Genomic DNA, 16,053 nt, shown 5'->3' with positions numbered 1-16,053 from the left:
GTATCCTGTTTTAGAGTGTTTTTTTGTTTCTAAAAGATATTTAGAAGGATAGAAATAATAATAAATTAATATTTGGTGAAGATTTAGAAAAATAATTTTTATTTTTTTTAGAAAGTGAGTGAAGTGATTTACATTATTTACATGCATTCACCTTAATAATAAAAAGGATATATTAGAGAGTGTATTTTTAATGTTTTAAAATAATATTTTATATGCATCTACGTAATATAAATTTAGAATTAGCGTCTTCTTTACATAAATCAAATGCATATCGCACTGATTAAGATCAAACCCCAAAACACATCACAAACTTTTAAACAGGGAATTCGACTCTCCAAAATCTGAATTTCCACCATAAAATAAAAGTGCTAATTAAAAAAATAATGCCATTTTTTTTAATGAGTATCATTTGCGGGAAAATATAATTAAAAATAGCTAGGGTTGAAGATGATAAAAGATAAGTAAAGGTGAAGAATCCTAATTTGAATTTTAATTATTAGAAAATTTCTTTTATTATATATTTCACTTGTTTTGAATGTGTGAGAATCATTCCCACTAACACATTATCTAAAAATTAATCTATTAACCCAATTCAATGGGAAGAAGCCAATTGCTTCCTTTTTCACATTTAATTGAAAAAAAATAAGATTTATTAAAAAAATCCAACAAAAAATAGAGACAGCCGAAGTTGTTTAACGTTAGTATTCCTAATTTGAGTATATATTTTTAGTCATAGTATTAGTATCCATGTATACATATAATTTAAATACACTATTGTTCAAATATAAAGTATTATGAAGGTTAAAATTATTCTTTTATAATTTTATTACCTTTTACATATGAGTATACTTTTTTCTATTAATAATTAACCAGAAGTAGTCAATAATACAATTTTTAAATTAACTATTATAAAATTAAATAATTTTAAAAGAATAAGTTCACAGCATAATAAATAACAATGTAAATACTATTTAGTTAAAAAGAATATGTGTAATATCATATATACATTCTATTTCCTTAAAACAACATATACAATGTATTACTAATTTTTATTTCTGTCCAAACCACTGTATAAAAGTGATTTTCCCATTTTACAAACTCTGATTGCTTCACTCCAAATTCCTTTAAAGAATAAATTAACCTAATGTGGTGTGGTGTCTCTTGCTTTTAATTTCTTCAACAATCACTTAATAAAAAGGGTTTTTTTCTGCTGAAGGTTTAAGCTTTGTTCTTGTGAGTCTCGCCAGCAGCCATCATTTATTCTCTCACCAAACCACCCTCCAGATCCAGGTAAGAGGTACTTGCATGATCCCAACCCTCTTTCAAAAATCCGATCTTTCTTTTAAAAATTCATTTTTTTTTATTTGTATACTCCTCTTCTCATGGCTATGAATGATCTGCTGCTATGATCATGAATAAATGACGCGAAATTCGTTCATTTGATCTCCCAAAGTTTTTGCTTTCTTTGATTTTTCATCTTTTACAGATCAAATGGCTGCCATGGGTATGTTGTGTTTGTCTCCACTATCAGGTCAACAACAAGCACTTTCTTTCCCATCATTGCCATCTACATCGCCTAAACTTCAGAATCGTCCTCTGTATCTCACCAATTTACCTCATTTTCCTCAAAGGCTGAGGCCTTCCTTCGCCGGAGGGGACGGCGGAGATGGGGTCGGGCGTGGTGGAGGTGGCGGTGGTGGAGGCGGAGGTGACGACGGAGATTCCAAAGATTCTTCTTTTGGGATTTTGGGTCTCTTTCTGAACGGGTGGAGATCAAGGGTTGCGGCTGATCCACAATTTCCGTTCAAGGTTTTGATGGAGGAGCTGGTAGGTGTGAGTGCTTGTGTTTTAGGTGACATGGCTTCAAGGCCTAATTTTGGGTTGAATGAACTGGACTTTGTCTTTTCAACTTTGGTTGTTGGGGCTATTCTGAATTTCACTCTGATGTATCTGTTGGCACCTACCATGACATCAGCAGCATCCAGCGTACCTGGCATATTTGCCTCATGCCCCAAGAGTCACATGTTTGAGCCTGGTGCTTTTTCCCTTCTTGATAGGTTTGGAACCTTGGTTTACAAAGGTACCATTTTTGCTGTGGTTGGTTTTGGTGCTGGACTAGTTGGAACCACACTTTCCAATGGGTTGATCAGTATGAGGAAGAAGATGGATCCAACCTTTGAGACCCCTAACAAGGCCCCACCTACCCTTTTGAATGCTCTGACTTGGGCAGGGCACATGGGGGTTAGCAGCAACCTGAGGTATCAGACTCTGAATGGTGTTGAGTTCATGCTGGAGAGAGTGCTTAGCCCCTTGGCCTTCAAGTCCTCGGTGTTGGCTCTGAGGTGTGTGAACAATGTTCTTGGGGGCATGTCCTTTGTGGTGTTGGCAAGGCTAACTGGGGCACAGAGTGTTGGGGAGAAGAAGGAGAATGAGAATGAGGTTGCTTTGATTTCTGAGAAAGAGAAGGTGGAGTCGTCGGAGAGGGAAGAGGGGTTGCAGAATCAGTCGACAGAACCATCAAAGTGATGACATAACTCACTTTGTCTTTTACCTTAACTAGAGAGATGTTGGAGTTGGAGAAGGTAAGGTTTTTTGTTTGATGAAATTGCATGTAGGAGTTTGCTAAGGTATGTGATGAGAGTTGCGAAATAAGTGAAAAACAGGTATTTTGAGGAAGGAGATTAAGATTTTGAGACCAGTTTATGGCATTTGATGTTCTTGCATGTTGTTGAAACTGTCACCTGAAACAACAACAATAACATGCCAAAGTAGTCTTGGCCATGTATTGGGAATTCGGGACCCCCCTCCCTTTGAAAAACATAAACTAGGCCATGTAGATTTTTATTTCTTTTTCTTAGTGATCAATTAATAGATTTTTCTTGTCGTTTTTTTCAGTATCCATCCTTGTAAAAGTACCTTAGATCTAGTTTGGGGCATTCGCTAAATAAAGCTAAGAGTATTATGATAAATAATCATATTGCATTCTTTGGATAGGATAAAGCTTCTGCAATCAAATAATAAATAAATTTGAAGAAGGTAGAAACCAACTTTCTTAAACTGAAATATATAGTTTTAGAAAGTTAATTACGGTTTTATGTGACAATGAATTAAGTATTTTTATAAAATTATTGTTATTTTTCTATTTTTAAAAAACTTGTAAAAATGTTTTTGATAATAACTTTGATCTATCAAATATAATTTGATCATTTTCAGAAATCATAATTTCCAGTGATTTTTCTTGTTTTCATCTGTGAAAAAGAAAATTCTATTACCTAAGTTTGGTACTTTTTGCTTTAAATTCTCCAAGTCAGGATTTATTTTCTCATAATAATAATTTTCTAAATAAAATTTCTTTAAATAGATGTATTGGATTGGAACATTATTTTCTAAAATGGGGGAAGAAAAATAAAACATAAAAATAAAAAAAAAATTAAATTAAAATTATGTAAAGGTAACTTAAAATAACTAATTAAAAATGTTAGGTATATATTTTAATTACTTCAAGATAATGAATAAAATAAAAAATATTTTATGATTTTTAATATAATTTGAAATTAAATTTGTTATTATTTATTTTTTGAAAAATAAAAATATTATAATTAAAAATATTTATGATTGATAATAATGTTGTAAACTTTAAACTTATCTTTTATTTTTCATTTATTTTTTTCTACCAATCATTACAATAATAAAAAAATTATTCCTAATATATTATAAAGTTAATATCTTCAAAACGTTTTAGAAATAATTATATTTAACATTATTATATTGTTGTTATTATTGATCATAAATAATTTTTATTATAATAATTTTTATTTTATACAAAATTAATAATAACAAATTTAATTTTAAATTATACTAAAAAATCATAAATGATTTTTTGTTTGATACTTTCTCTTAAAATAATTATATTAAAAATTCAAATTTTTAATTATTTATTTTTAATTATTTTTTCATAATTTTGAATTTTTTATTTTTCCTCCCATTTTAGAGAAAAAATATCAAACAGATTCATTTGGAGAAATAATATTCTAATAGATCTATTTAGAAAAATAATGTTTCAATAAGTTTTTTTAAAGATTTTTTCTTTAAAAAAGGATTATTTCGAAAAATCTATAATTTTGTCTGGCACTTTTATATATACGTTTATATTTTATTTTTATATTTAAGTTAATTAAATTATTTATTGATGATACCTTAATGAATAGGTGCTAGTTTCAATTGGACCAAAATAAAAGAAATAAAATTTATAGTGTAAAAAATACATCTTTTCGTATTTTAGAAGTTCTATCTCTGTTTTTATTTACAAGTAAAAAAAAAATCACATTTTCTTGCTTTCAGAGATAAGCAAATTTTAACAATTATTACTTTTAACAATTACATTTGACCTTTTTATTACATTATCATAATATGTATTTTTGGTTCGGAGATAAGTAAATTTTGATATAATTAACTTATTTTGTTAATCTTCATTAACTTCAAAAGTTAGGTTTTTAAAATTAAAAATTATAAATGAAAACGGAGAAAACGAGCACCACTTTATATTGTTATTGAAAATGTGCACATTGAACCTCCATGCCTTCACATTACACCATCTCTAACTAAGCTTCAAGACACCAATTTTTTCATCATTTCACTGAAATGATAAAATCACCAAAAGCTACTTGTTTTCATCACTTGCCTATTCTTAACTTTTAAACAAATTAAGAATAAAAGCAATTGAGTTGTTTTGAACCTCAAAATACCTCAAATATTATCACATACCGTTTTCAAAACTTAACGACTTGTTAAGGAAATTGAGATTGAGAAAAATGCTTATGTCATTGTAAGTCTCTTATTTGTGTTTATGTCTTAAATACAAAAACAAAGTACAACAGTGGTAAATAACTTAAAAGGTCAATACCATTGTAAAGTATAGTTTATATTTTGTACAGAACTAATCGAAATTTAAAATAAATAACAACTGTTTCAGTTCTCAATGGTTTTACATGGTTTGGCAAATATAGATCATGTGTAAAAACTGCCTATACAAGTAAACACTAAAACATGACACGGATATGTTCTATGCGAAAACATTGGTCACTAGTAAATCTGCCTTGCCTTTCCCTCTTAGGGAATTTCCAAATTTGAAATTGCTCTTTCTAGTTTCTTTATCAAGGGTCTCTTCAAATGTTTTGGGATATGAATTTCAGAAATGTATACAGCTGTTAGAAGAACAGTAACAATAGATGATGCAGGAAAGGCAGCATAAGACTCTTTATCTGACAGCCTCTGGTGCAGAATTGCAGTAAGGTGTATGTAAGCAAACCAACCTAGTGAATGTTAGACATAAAGTAGCAAACCCAATACCCATAATGAGGCCGCAGGTGCTCTTCCTCTTATCCAAACTTAGAGCTCTCTTTACTACATTTCCAAAGCTTGGGATTAATCCACCACAGGCAATAACCATTATGTGATCAAGGCCACTGTAGTCAATACCAGTAAGAATAGCTCCTATTGCTGATATTGGACCCATAAATCCAATTATGGCAGCTGTTGCAAGGGAGCCATGCCAGCTATCAGTGACTCCAAATATGCAGCTGGCCACAGCTGCACCTCGAGGAAGCCCATGTAGAGAGACTGGAAGGACCATGTGACGACCAAGTCCATATGCTTTTGGTGCAGCCACTCCCAATGCAAGTCCTTCAGCTAAGGCATGAATGGCTACTGCACCACATGATATAAATGATTGAAGGGTGTGAACACTGAGTGGGAAACCAGTAAGTGTAGGCAAGTCATTGACTGAGGCCTTTTTGGAAGTTGCCATCTTCAATACACCAGAAGTAGAAACATGGATGAAAGCAGCACCCATTGCGAGGAGTAGCAAAATAGGAAAGAATCCCAATTTTGAAGACAAAATAAGTTGTATTGGTCGCCAAGCACCAAGAACAAAAGCAATACCACATGCGATGCCCATGAGGAGAGCATGCTGAAGACGCAATGAAAGAGCAAATACAACAAGAATGATTCCTCCAAGTAAAGGGCCAAGACCAAAAAGTAACGAAACAAAAAAGCCAGAAGCATCCTCAGCGCTGTAACAAAGAAATCAAAATTTAGGGAAAAGAAAACTGTAACAGAAAACTGTAACATTCTGCATATTTCCACATTGTGCAATTTAGCAACAGATCATGGATGATTAATACTATTTCATTTTCATCCTTGCAACAAACCCAAATAATGAAATATACCTGACAACTAAAAAGAAATCTAATACAAACTCACTTGTAGTCATGGCTGAAGTTCTGAAAGAAGGTGCTGAGAGCTTCCATAAATGCTACAGAAAGGGTTGCAGATGATGCAACCTGTGAAGCTGAGGCTTCCTATAATCCAAAAGGAGGAGAAATAAATGTTATATATATAAAAACAATTTTTCTCATAAGAAAAAACATAATTGAACAAAAATTAACGACTCTTCCGTTAGTATTTATATATGGTGTTCTCTTTGTTTGGACTGAAGCCTTTTCCCCGACCAATTTCTAGTGCTAGCTTTTATAGACTCGAACAGAGTGTTTAATGGTAATTTATTTGGTCTAATCCTTCCCTATGTTGCCTCAACAACTACGTTTAGTGGAGACATTATATCTCTGGTTCTTTTTTTCCTTTTGAAGGGTTTATTTGTAACAAGGTTATAGCCTAAAGGTTAATAAAATTCAGCATGTGGAGAATGTAAGAATAACTACTGCATGCAGTTTGGGTATTACACATGCTTTAAGTAATCATAGGAATTAGTGTTTAGGAGCAATCACATATCCTTGGCTAGTAAATTATATCATAAAGATTGTGTAATGCTGAACATCTTTTCACTCAAGTCATTCCTATTATGGATTGTTAGAGATTAATAACCATTCATCAGCCTTCGCCTAATAGCTTAAGTTTTGGGAGTGGATCCATGATTAGAAAAGCCAAAAAATCGAAATAAATAGCCAAAAAAAATTAATCTTCAGAATGATACAGAAGAAAATATCAAATCTTTGGCATAATTGGGAAATAACCTTGAAAGCATCAGGAAGCACTTCCGCAATAACCATCCAAATCATACATCCAGCAGCAAATCCCGTACAAAAAGGAAGAAACTTACTGAATGCATCAGCACAAATAAATGAAGGAACCGCTACAATGGGCTGCATTAACATAAAGAATAAGATCTTATGATGACAAGGTTAAAGACAGCAATTGCAACCTTAAATCTATAGTTGTCCAAAGAATTGTTATTGTTCAATATTCTAACTTTTCTACAGCCGAGTTCAGCAAAGAAAACATACTAGGATGGCAGAAGTAGAAGTGTGTAGCTAGTATGCAACACAGGCTCAGTTAGTCTACACTAGCCTAAGGCCCACCAGCATTGCAACTTGGCACCATGGCAAAAGCAATTTCACAAGGGATGTGATTTAATTACGTATAACAATAATTTATTGTTTATGTGATAGTACAAAGATGGAGTAGTCTTTGCACAATTGCATAAACAAAAAAAAAAAGTAAAAAATAAAAAATTCAAAGATGGAGTAGTCCTCTGAAGTTGAATGACATAACCAATCAGTGGTGAAAAGCACTACTAACTGTTCTGGCCTAATCATGCAATGCAACATATTACACCTCACTTGAGTCAGACTAAATGCGTATCAAAACAGAGTTTTGTTACCGAGACCCATCCAATCACAACTTTAAAGAATAATGTGAGCAAGGGGTTGACTACAACGAGCAGAAGGGATTGCAAAACTATATTATGTAACTCATAAAAGTTTTCAAAGTGACACGCTAACTAAATTCATAATAATTTATTTCTTCTCGGTCAATTTAAGATAATTAAAATCTCAAACTAAGAACTACCTGGGGTAAAGATGTAATTATGCTCCATAACATAGCGTTTTGTGGAGAGACACCCCTTGATGCAAGCACCATGCTCACAGCTAATCCTTCTGGAATGTTGTGTACCGCAATAGCCAAAGTTACCAACAGGCCTTGAGTAAAACCCTTTGAGCCAGCAAATGAGACTCCAACCCCAGATCCCTCCCCAAAAGAATGGAGAGTCATTATTCCAATAACAAGAACAACTTTGGCAGCGTCAGCACCTTTTAAATCCAACATACTTACTTCCCCATATTGCTCAAGAAACTGAAACCAAAACCCAAGAGATTAAGTAAGACACAAGTGAGGAAGTTAAAAAGTAAGAAATATTTGTAGAGTAAATTTAAGAATCATACAAAAAAAATGCATCCCAGATGAATAGATAGAAAAAAAAGAAGAGAAGCACTACAAATAACTTATATTAAATGATAAATTCATCAAATTTGCAAACATTTTTAAAGTAAAAGATCAGTAAGAATGTTCACTGAAAAATCAACAAAGCTGACTTGTACAAGTGATGTGAATAAGATAAGAGGTCCCAAAGTCAACTTTTATTTTTATCTTAATTAGTTTTGGATGTGAAGCTTATCCAGTCAACAATGAACGACTCAAGCAAAGCAACATAAAGGAATAAGACATTATAATGCATACAAACAGGGCTGGAGGAAAACTGTAACATCACGCAACTTCTTTTAAAACATACAGAAAAAAGTAGTGTACAGATACAGGGAGAACTATCATCACCTTCTTACATAGCCAGATAAAGATTCCACCAGCTAGAATCCCAGTGACAACCCAATTTCCAGCACCATACTCCTGCCCTTCTTGTATTAGATCAAAGCTCGCAGCCAACATGACACCTGCAGCCATTCCATTGCACAATCCAGCCCACTGCGGATCAAGCTCCACAAAGAAGAAGGGCACAGCACCTAAACCAGTCGCAGCTGCCATCGCTAGGGTAAACAACGCAACAGTTGAAACTGAAACCTTATTACCTGCGCCTTTCCTACTACCCACCGCATTATTACCATTCTCAAAATTAAAAGCATTCTCTACACCAGTGCCATCAATTACATTAGTTCCTACATCTTTACGAGGAGCAGCTATGACCTTATGTGAAACTTGATGATCCAATTCGCCATTTGAATTCAAGAGAAAACCAAGCAACAAAAAATACACGGGAAAACATAATCTTAGCCTCAGATTTGGAGCCATGTGCAAAAATACCCAGTATCTAAAAGAGCACTTTCTTCAAGCCACAAGCCCCAAATCAAAATCCTTAGAGGCTACAACTACAACCCCATGAGCTTCTATTCTATCAGCTCAATTCAGAAAATACAATTGATATCAAATTCCAGAAAGAATGTAATTTGAAAAGACACCCAAATGCAAGCAGTCAGAATTCGGTATGGATTTACCCCTCGTGAACAATCTACCTGTTGATATCAAAACAACAAAACCCAATTAAAACCCAAAATTCACGAGACATAAAAAGCATTGCTATCTTTGAAGAAAAAATTGAAATTGGAATTGAATGGTTAAAGGGTACATACCTGTTAGGGTGATTGTTCCTAAGGGGAATCAAAGAGGCACAGACAAAGAAAAAAAGGGAAGACTTTTTGAAAACCCTAATTCGATTATTGATTGGAAATCAATGGAGTATCAAAAAGGGATTTGGGACACAAAACCAGCGACTTTGGGCACGCAGAAATTCATGCTGATGTCACTCAAACTATGAAGGTTGAACCGATTTGGCATCCACAGTTTGTCATTATGGTAAAAGGGGAAATCAGTGGTTTCAAAACTCAAAACAAATCAGAATTTGGGGAAACAATGTGATTTTTTTCATTGATGAGTAACGTAACGGACGGTGATATTTTTTTCTTTTAAATATTTGAATAATTATTTAACAAAAAGTTGTTTTCTGAATCCTTTAACCACATTTTAAATTAATAAATAGATTTATTGATTTTACTTGTTTTATAATATTTTAATTGAGTATCTGAAATTAAAAAATGGTTAAAATACCTTTTAATTTTAAAATGTAATGAATTAATTTTAAAAATAATTGCAAAAATAGTAAAAAAATAAGAACTCAATTAAACTTTTTATTTAAATATGCTTATCATTATTATTTAATTTTTGTTCTACATAAATTTAAAAACATTACGCGTGTTATTGATAATCTATACATACATATCTATATATATCTTTATATCTATATAAAGATAATACATTTTTGTGTGTTCTATAGAAAGTTTAATAATAAATTTTAATTTCTTATACATAAATGGTAAAACATTCGTAGTAAAAATAATTAAATAACATATATGAAATACTAAATAAAATTGTTTAATTTATTAACTTTTATAAGAACTAAAATTAACACGTGTTTTAAGAAAGTGAGCATTTGTAAAATAATTAGAAATAAAAGTGAATTTTTAATTTAAAGAGTTGATTAAATAATTTCTAAAAGTTCGAGTAACCTAAAAGTGAATAAACGTTCCAATAATAGATAACTCTAATGACCAAGTCTTCTGTTTTCTTAAGAACTTCAAAAACAGAAATAAAGATATTTGCTGTTTTAGTACATAAAGCATGGAAGAACAGAGAGATAATACAGCAGATTTACAAAGTTAATCAATAAAATATAATTTTTTATTTATTAAATTTTATACTAATTTTTTATTTTCATTTTATCATTAATTTATATTTTCAGAAATTGTATTTATATTAAATTATTTTTAAAACTTACTTTTATAAATTATCTTCTAATATAAGAAATAAATCATCTTCGCAATTATGATAGAGAAAAGTGAAAAACATGATTTAATAATTTTGATTGAGTTTTAATCTCTGTCATTTATTATTGTGAATCATAATCTAACAATTGTAGATATTTGTTTTCTATTTTTATTTTTTAAGAATTATTTTCATTTGAAACAACAGTTTTAAAAAATACATTAAAACATAAACTTTGTTAACACCGTACCTAAATAAATTTTATTCAATTAGTCAAATTTGTGCCACTAATTATAATTAAATAAAAGCACAATTGCATTAAAATAATGAGTTAGTGCGTGAAACGTGGGAATAGACATACACATACACTTGCATCTCTGACTATATTTTCGCCAATAATAAGATTCCAGCAAAACAAGACAAATTCTTCCTCTATCTTCTTATTTTCTCCTTCTGATCAGGAATATTAAAAATATTGATTTTTTATTATGATTTTTTTTTGGATTATATAATTTACAAGTAATTTTTAGATTGTGAATATAAAAGTTATTTCTGAATTAAATTATTTGGAAGCAAAACAATGATATTTAGATTGTGTGATATGAAAATTATGTTTTCCTTTTTGGCTTTTAGATAGTAAGGTTTGGAAGTCAACAATAACTTTTGAATTATGTAATTGAGAAGTTGAAAATAATTTTGGAAAGTTGAACGGGAAAAGAAAAAAAAAATAGTAGCTTTTGGATTGTCTAATTTATAATTACATTTTAACTTTTTAATCTTGAATTATATAGTATAAAAGTCATTTTTGACTTCTATATTGAATGATTCGGAAGTTTTTTTTTTCTTCGTAGAATCTAAAAATCATTTTCAAGAAAAAAAATCAAATTATATAATATGAAAACTATTTTTTACTTTACTAAAATCGTTTTTTACTTACAAATTTTTACATTTAAAAAATGAAATTTTTTATATTCATAATGAGGAACAAAAAGTATAGAGGTGCAGGAACAATTTGTCCATATATATATATATAGAGATAAGTAAACCCTATACTTTTTGGTCCTCAATTAAACTTTGTTTCTTGCATGAAAAATAAGTTTAATTCATTACTCTCATCTATTAGTATTTCATATGTAATTAAGGAAATGTTTAGAAGATTAATATTCATAAACAATTAAAAATAGAAGAATAGATTATTTTCCTATCATTTCTATAAAGAAAATCAATTATTCTCTTAATTCTTAAAAACCAATTCTTAGATATTTACACGAGAGAATGGATTCGAGGGAGATTATTACATGAACATATAGGAGATTTGAGAATAATTTGTATTTTATTTTTTTTAAGAGATTTGAAATTGATTGAGTGTGAATTTAAAAATAAAATTTGTGTAAGGAGTTACCGATTGATAAATTAAAAAAATATTTTAATTGATAGAAATTGAAATTATTAAAATGTTCTTAATAGTAAAAGTAATATAAAATGATATTTATTAATAATATATTTATTGGTAAAAAATATTATAAATAGATAAAAAAATTAAAATTAATTATACAAATGAAATAAATTTGTATTTAAGGAACAATTTTCTATTAATCATATCAAAATGAAATAAATTTGTAAATAAGGGTTTACTTCATAGAGGATACTATTCAAATTCTTATAAATAAAATTACAATTGATTATGTTAATTATATAAAAATGTAAAATATTAAACCTTAATAATAAAACAACACCAAGTAAAACATAAACTCATATAAAAGTTCTTAATAAGATAAAATTAGAATAACTAAGAAAAAAGAAATACTTCAAATAAGATTGAGTTTTAAATTGTATGCAATAAAGAGAATAAGAATGATGGTGCAACTTCAACACATTCACAATCCACAACACTGTAAGGAAAAAATGTTGTTGTCGCTTGCTTCAGCCTCAACAAAGAGAATGGTTGGTGATGGACAACAAAATTGTAAGAGCAAAGAAGTTAGGCTTCATAAGAATAGAGAAGGATGTCATTATTGTATCGCAAATAGAGAAGGGAGTTGAGAGTAGACCAACCATAATGATGAGAGTAGCAATTGTCCAAAATTTCCACTAGCAACAACAAAGAGAAATAACAAAGAAATGGGATAGTCAAGAACCCTCGCTGCAATCACATGAAGCTCGTAACAGGATACAATGGTCATAGAATCAGTTACAATGCAGTTGGAATCGATTACAATGCAGCTGAAATTGGTTACGGTTCACCATGGAATCGAATACGTGGATGTTGGAATTGATTCCAACTTGTAGTGGAATCTCATTTCTCTCTGGTCTTTATCTTTAACCTCTTTTTGGTCTTCATCTTCAACCTCGCTGCATGTCACTACATCAACCCACGAGGCTCCATTTGAGGGGACTGTTTTGCTTTTCATCTGCAAAAGAAGCCAAACATAATGAATGTCTTAATATTGTTACTGATCAAGTTGGAATCAATAACTTCAACAGTTGCCAGATTTTCTTCACAATACATGCAATGGAATCAACTACATGAAATTCAGAATCGATTACACATGTTACATTTGGTGTGGTCATTACAAAATTAGGAGAGGGAAAACATGATATTTCTCCACAACTCCCTTCATATATGAACACTCCATCGGGTGATAAAAAATCAATGCAACCCGCAATTCATTGCTTTCCCTTCCTTGCATATCACTTGAAGCTAACATGACATATTTCTCCAATCCGTCCTTGCCATTCTTTTTGAACAATAAAGAATGTTCAAACCAATAGAGTCTTAATGACGATTCTCAATGGTGAAAATGATATAATGAGATTCGTGTTAAATCACAACATACTAAAGCATTCCTGATATCAGATTCAATAATGATGTTATTATCGCATGAGAATTAGCCATGAAAACATTAACTTGAGTGCACACAAAAAATTCAATTATTAGTAGTTTTTGAACAAAATAAAAATCATTATTAATAAAAATTCAATATTACTACAATTAATAATAATAATAATAATAATAATAATATTTTCTTAAATGAACAAAAGTAAAATTATAGCCATCTAATTATGGAACTTATAATATATTAGACATTTCTTTCTGTTATAATCAATTATGGAACTTATATAATCGATTATTTTGTCACTTAGCCTATTTAGTCATCCATTTGTCTTTCTTAACATATTATGTTTTTCTCTCTGTTTTAATCGATTATGTAACTTATGTAATCAACTATAACAGACTATTTTGCCCCTGTTTAGCTTTCTAAGTATTATGGTTTAATTTAATGGATTATATCACTTATGTAATCAATTATTATGAGAAACTAGATTTTCAACATGTTTTGGGCTTATTTCACTAATCATGAATGGATTAATACATCTAACACTAACATGTTAATGATCTAAACATTTGTTATGTCATTTTGTTGTGCAAGAATGATTAAAACCATTTGTAATCATTTAAAATTATTCATCATCAAAAACCAATATATGTAGATACTAGGCTCCCCTAATCAACAATCTCCCCCTTTTTTGATGATGACTAACATTTTCTACAATTTCCATTAACTCACCCCCCTTTGGGCATTAGCAAAAAATGGCACAGCAATGTATTAACTCCCCCCTAATTCAAATGTGCAGTACATGGAATGCATCAACAAATTTATGAATCAATTAGGCATATGATGTCCCCCTATCAAAAACAATATGTGCACTAATGAATGTTGTGAGCAATGTAAGAATTTTGCCATGATCAAGATTAGCTCAAAATAACTTTCCCAAAGCAAATATAATTAGATATGTAGGGAATGATAGTTCATTGCAAGCAACAAATGCAAGTCTCACATAAATCAGTCTAACTATGCATTTGAATGTTCTAGATATATCAATTGATAAGAAATGACATTTTTAATTATCTAAGAACAAGATAAAAAAATACACTTTTCGTTAATGAGATGTAATATCAATTAATCATAGTCATAGTGAACAAATCCATTACATTTTGTACATGTATTGGAGTTTAGAATTGCTTAAACATATGTAACAAATCAAGTACACATTTCGATACTTAAAATCAAATATGATTTTCAAATTTAAGCACAAGCACAATTACCATGTATTATGCAGCAAAAATTTGATTCATATACTAAAAGAGTTATGTAGTAGAATTAGAAATGCTTGGTTAAATAAAAATGATGTGTATATCTCTATCATAATCAAATTCAATGTGAATTTAAATTGGATAACACATATGATGGGCATTGAAGTCAAAGCATATAAGAAATGACCATTTAGACTTATACATCAGATCAAATATAGCCATTGGATGCATATTTTATTAGTTGTCACTTAATCGATTATGCTCATTGCTTAACCGATTAAAAACCTACAGTACTATGTAAACAGAGCATATATGATAATATATTCTTTTCCACTTGGATTTACACATGTAGAGTTATGTTCTCTATGCCATATAATGCCAATATTCAATACATCAATTTATTCTTTCAAACATGATATTGAATGATAAAGGGAATGGAATCATATTCAATTTCACAATACTAAGTGTTAAATATCTGATTTAACATGCTATAATAAAATCATCTTGGTAGTCTATTGAGCTTGATACTAACATATTCAGATCTTAATAATATGAAGTAAACACCATGTTAGAATAGATCAACTTAATCATTCATATAGATTTAGAAATGAGAATCAATGAATATCAACTAACACAATTTCCAAACATCAGATATATAGATATAATCAACCAGCAGCATAGTTAAAAACACCAAATACAAAATAGTGTTTAAAATAAAAGTATTGTGTGTCAGAGCGGTGCAACAGAATGATTAACGTGTACAATAAACCAAGAGAGGAGTGAATTTGTTTTTTATCGCAAATAATACCTTTAATAATTTTCTCGTAAAATATAAATTTTTTAATACCAAATTAAACAAATAAAAGAGTAAGGAAGAGAGAAAATTGCACAAGTGATTTTTATACTGGTTCGGATCACACAAATCCTACGTCCAGTTGTTAATCTCAACTGAGAATTAACACTTCACTATCACAAACCAACAAACTGTTACAATCACAAAGAAAATAAAATAGTTTAAGGTTAGAAAACCTCTCTTGTTATACTAAGAGATGAAACTCACTTCCCTTGAAACCCACAAGGGATGAATACCTCCTCCGAATGCTTCAAGAAGGATGAACACCTCCTTTGAATCTTCACAAAGGATGAACACCTTCTTTGAATCTTCACAAAGGATGACATGCTTTCAACTCAGCAACGACAACAAGACTTAATCACACTCCCAATGAAAGTTCTCGGTCTATGCCAACACCAAGTTCTCAAAGCTAAAGCACAAGGGTTACAAAAGCCCTAGAATACACTTATCAAAGCACACAACTAAACAGATAAGATTT

At 30.3% G+C, this 16,053-nt stretch overlaps 1 protein-coding gene and 1 pseudogene across 3 annotated transcripts; one reads left to right on the top strand and one right to left on the bottom strand.

Moving 5' to 3' along the window:
* Positions 1-1,130: 1,130 nt before the first annotated feature.
* Positions 1,131-2,897, top strand: LOC124833505 (protein RETICULATA-RELATED 3, chloroplastic pseudogene; annotated as a pseudogene). Of its 2 annotated transcripts, none has more exons than XR_015784686.1 (2): positions 1,131-1,290; positions 1,487-2,897. The product of XR_015784686.1 is annotated as a protein RETICULATA-RELATED 3, chloroplastic pseudogene, transcript variant X2 (transcript). The 2 variants fall into 2 exon arrangements; XR_015784685.1 differs by having other exon boundaries at positions 1,132-1,297.
* Positions 2,898-4,884: 1,987 nt separating this feature from the next.
* Positions 4,885-9,724, bottom strand: LOC124833502 (ZIP metal ion transporter family). The gene is made up of 6 exons (XM_047307999.2): positions 9,438-9,724; positions 8,629-9,320; positions 7,867-8,151; positions 7,032-7,160; positions 6,262-6,359; positions 4,885-6,071 (listed from the first exon to the last, which is right to left on the bottom strand). Exons 2-6 carry the CDS (start codon positions 9,097-9,099, stop codon positions 5,258-5,260), a joined length of 1,797 nt encoding a protein of 598 aa, XP_047163955.2. The 5' UTR covers positions 9,100-9,320; positions 9,438-9,724; the 3' UTR covers positions 4,885-5,257.
* Between the last annotated feature and the right edge of the window lie 6,329 nt (positions 9,725-16,053).

The sequence above is a fragment of the Vigna umbellata genome, chromosome 3 (genome assembly GCF_029865625.1).
Source record: "Vigna umbellata cultivar VRB3 chromosome 3, Vumbellata_1.0, whole genome shotgun sequence".
Lineage (NCBI taxonomy): Eukaryota > Viridiplantae > Streptophyta > Magnoliopsida > Fabales > Fabaceae > Vigna > Vigna umbellata.
This window is presented reverse-complemented; position numbering and strand designations above follow the sequence as displayed.

What these genes read in the sequence shown, in the direction of transcription:
- LOC124833502 (XM_047307999.2), bottom strand. Translation starts at nt 9,099, where the DNA reads ATGGCTCCAAATCTGAGGCTAAGATTATGTTTTCCCGTGTATTTTTTG. An exon ending in TAATTACATCTTTACCCCAG is followed by an intron (nt 7,161 to 7,866) that starts GTAGTTCTTAGT and finishes ATGTTAATGCAG; the next exon opens with CCCATTGTAGCGGTTCCTTC. An exon ending in TGCTTCCTGATGCTTTCAAG is followed by an intron (nt 6,360 to 7,031) that starts GTTATTTCCCAA and finishes TTTGGATTATAG; the next exon opens with GAAGCCTCAGCTTCACAGGT.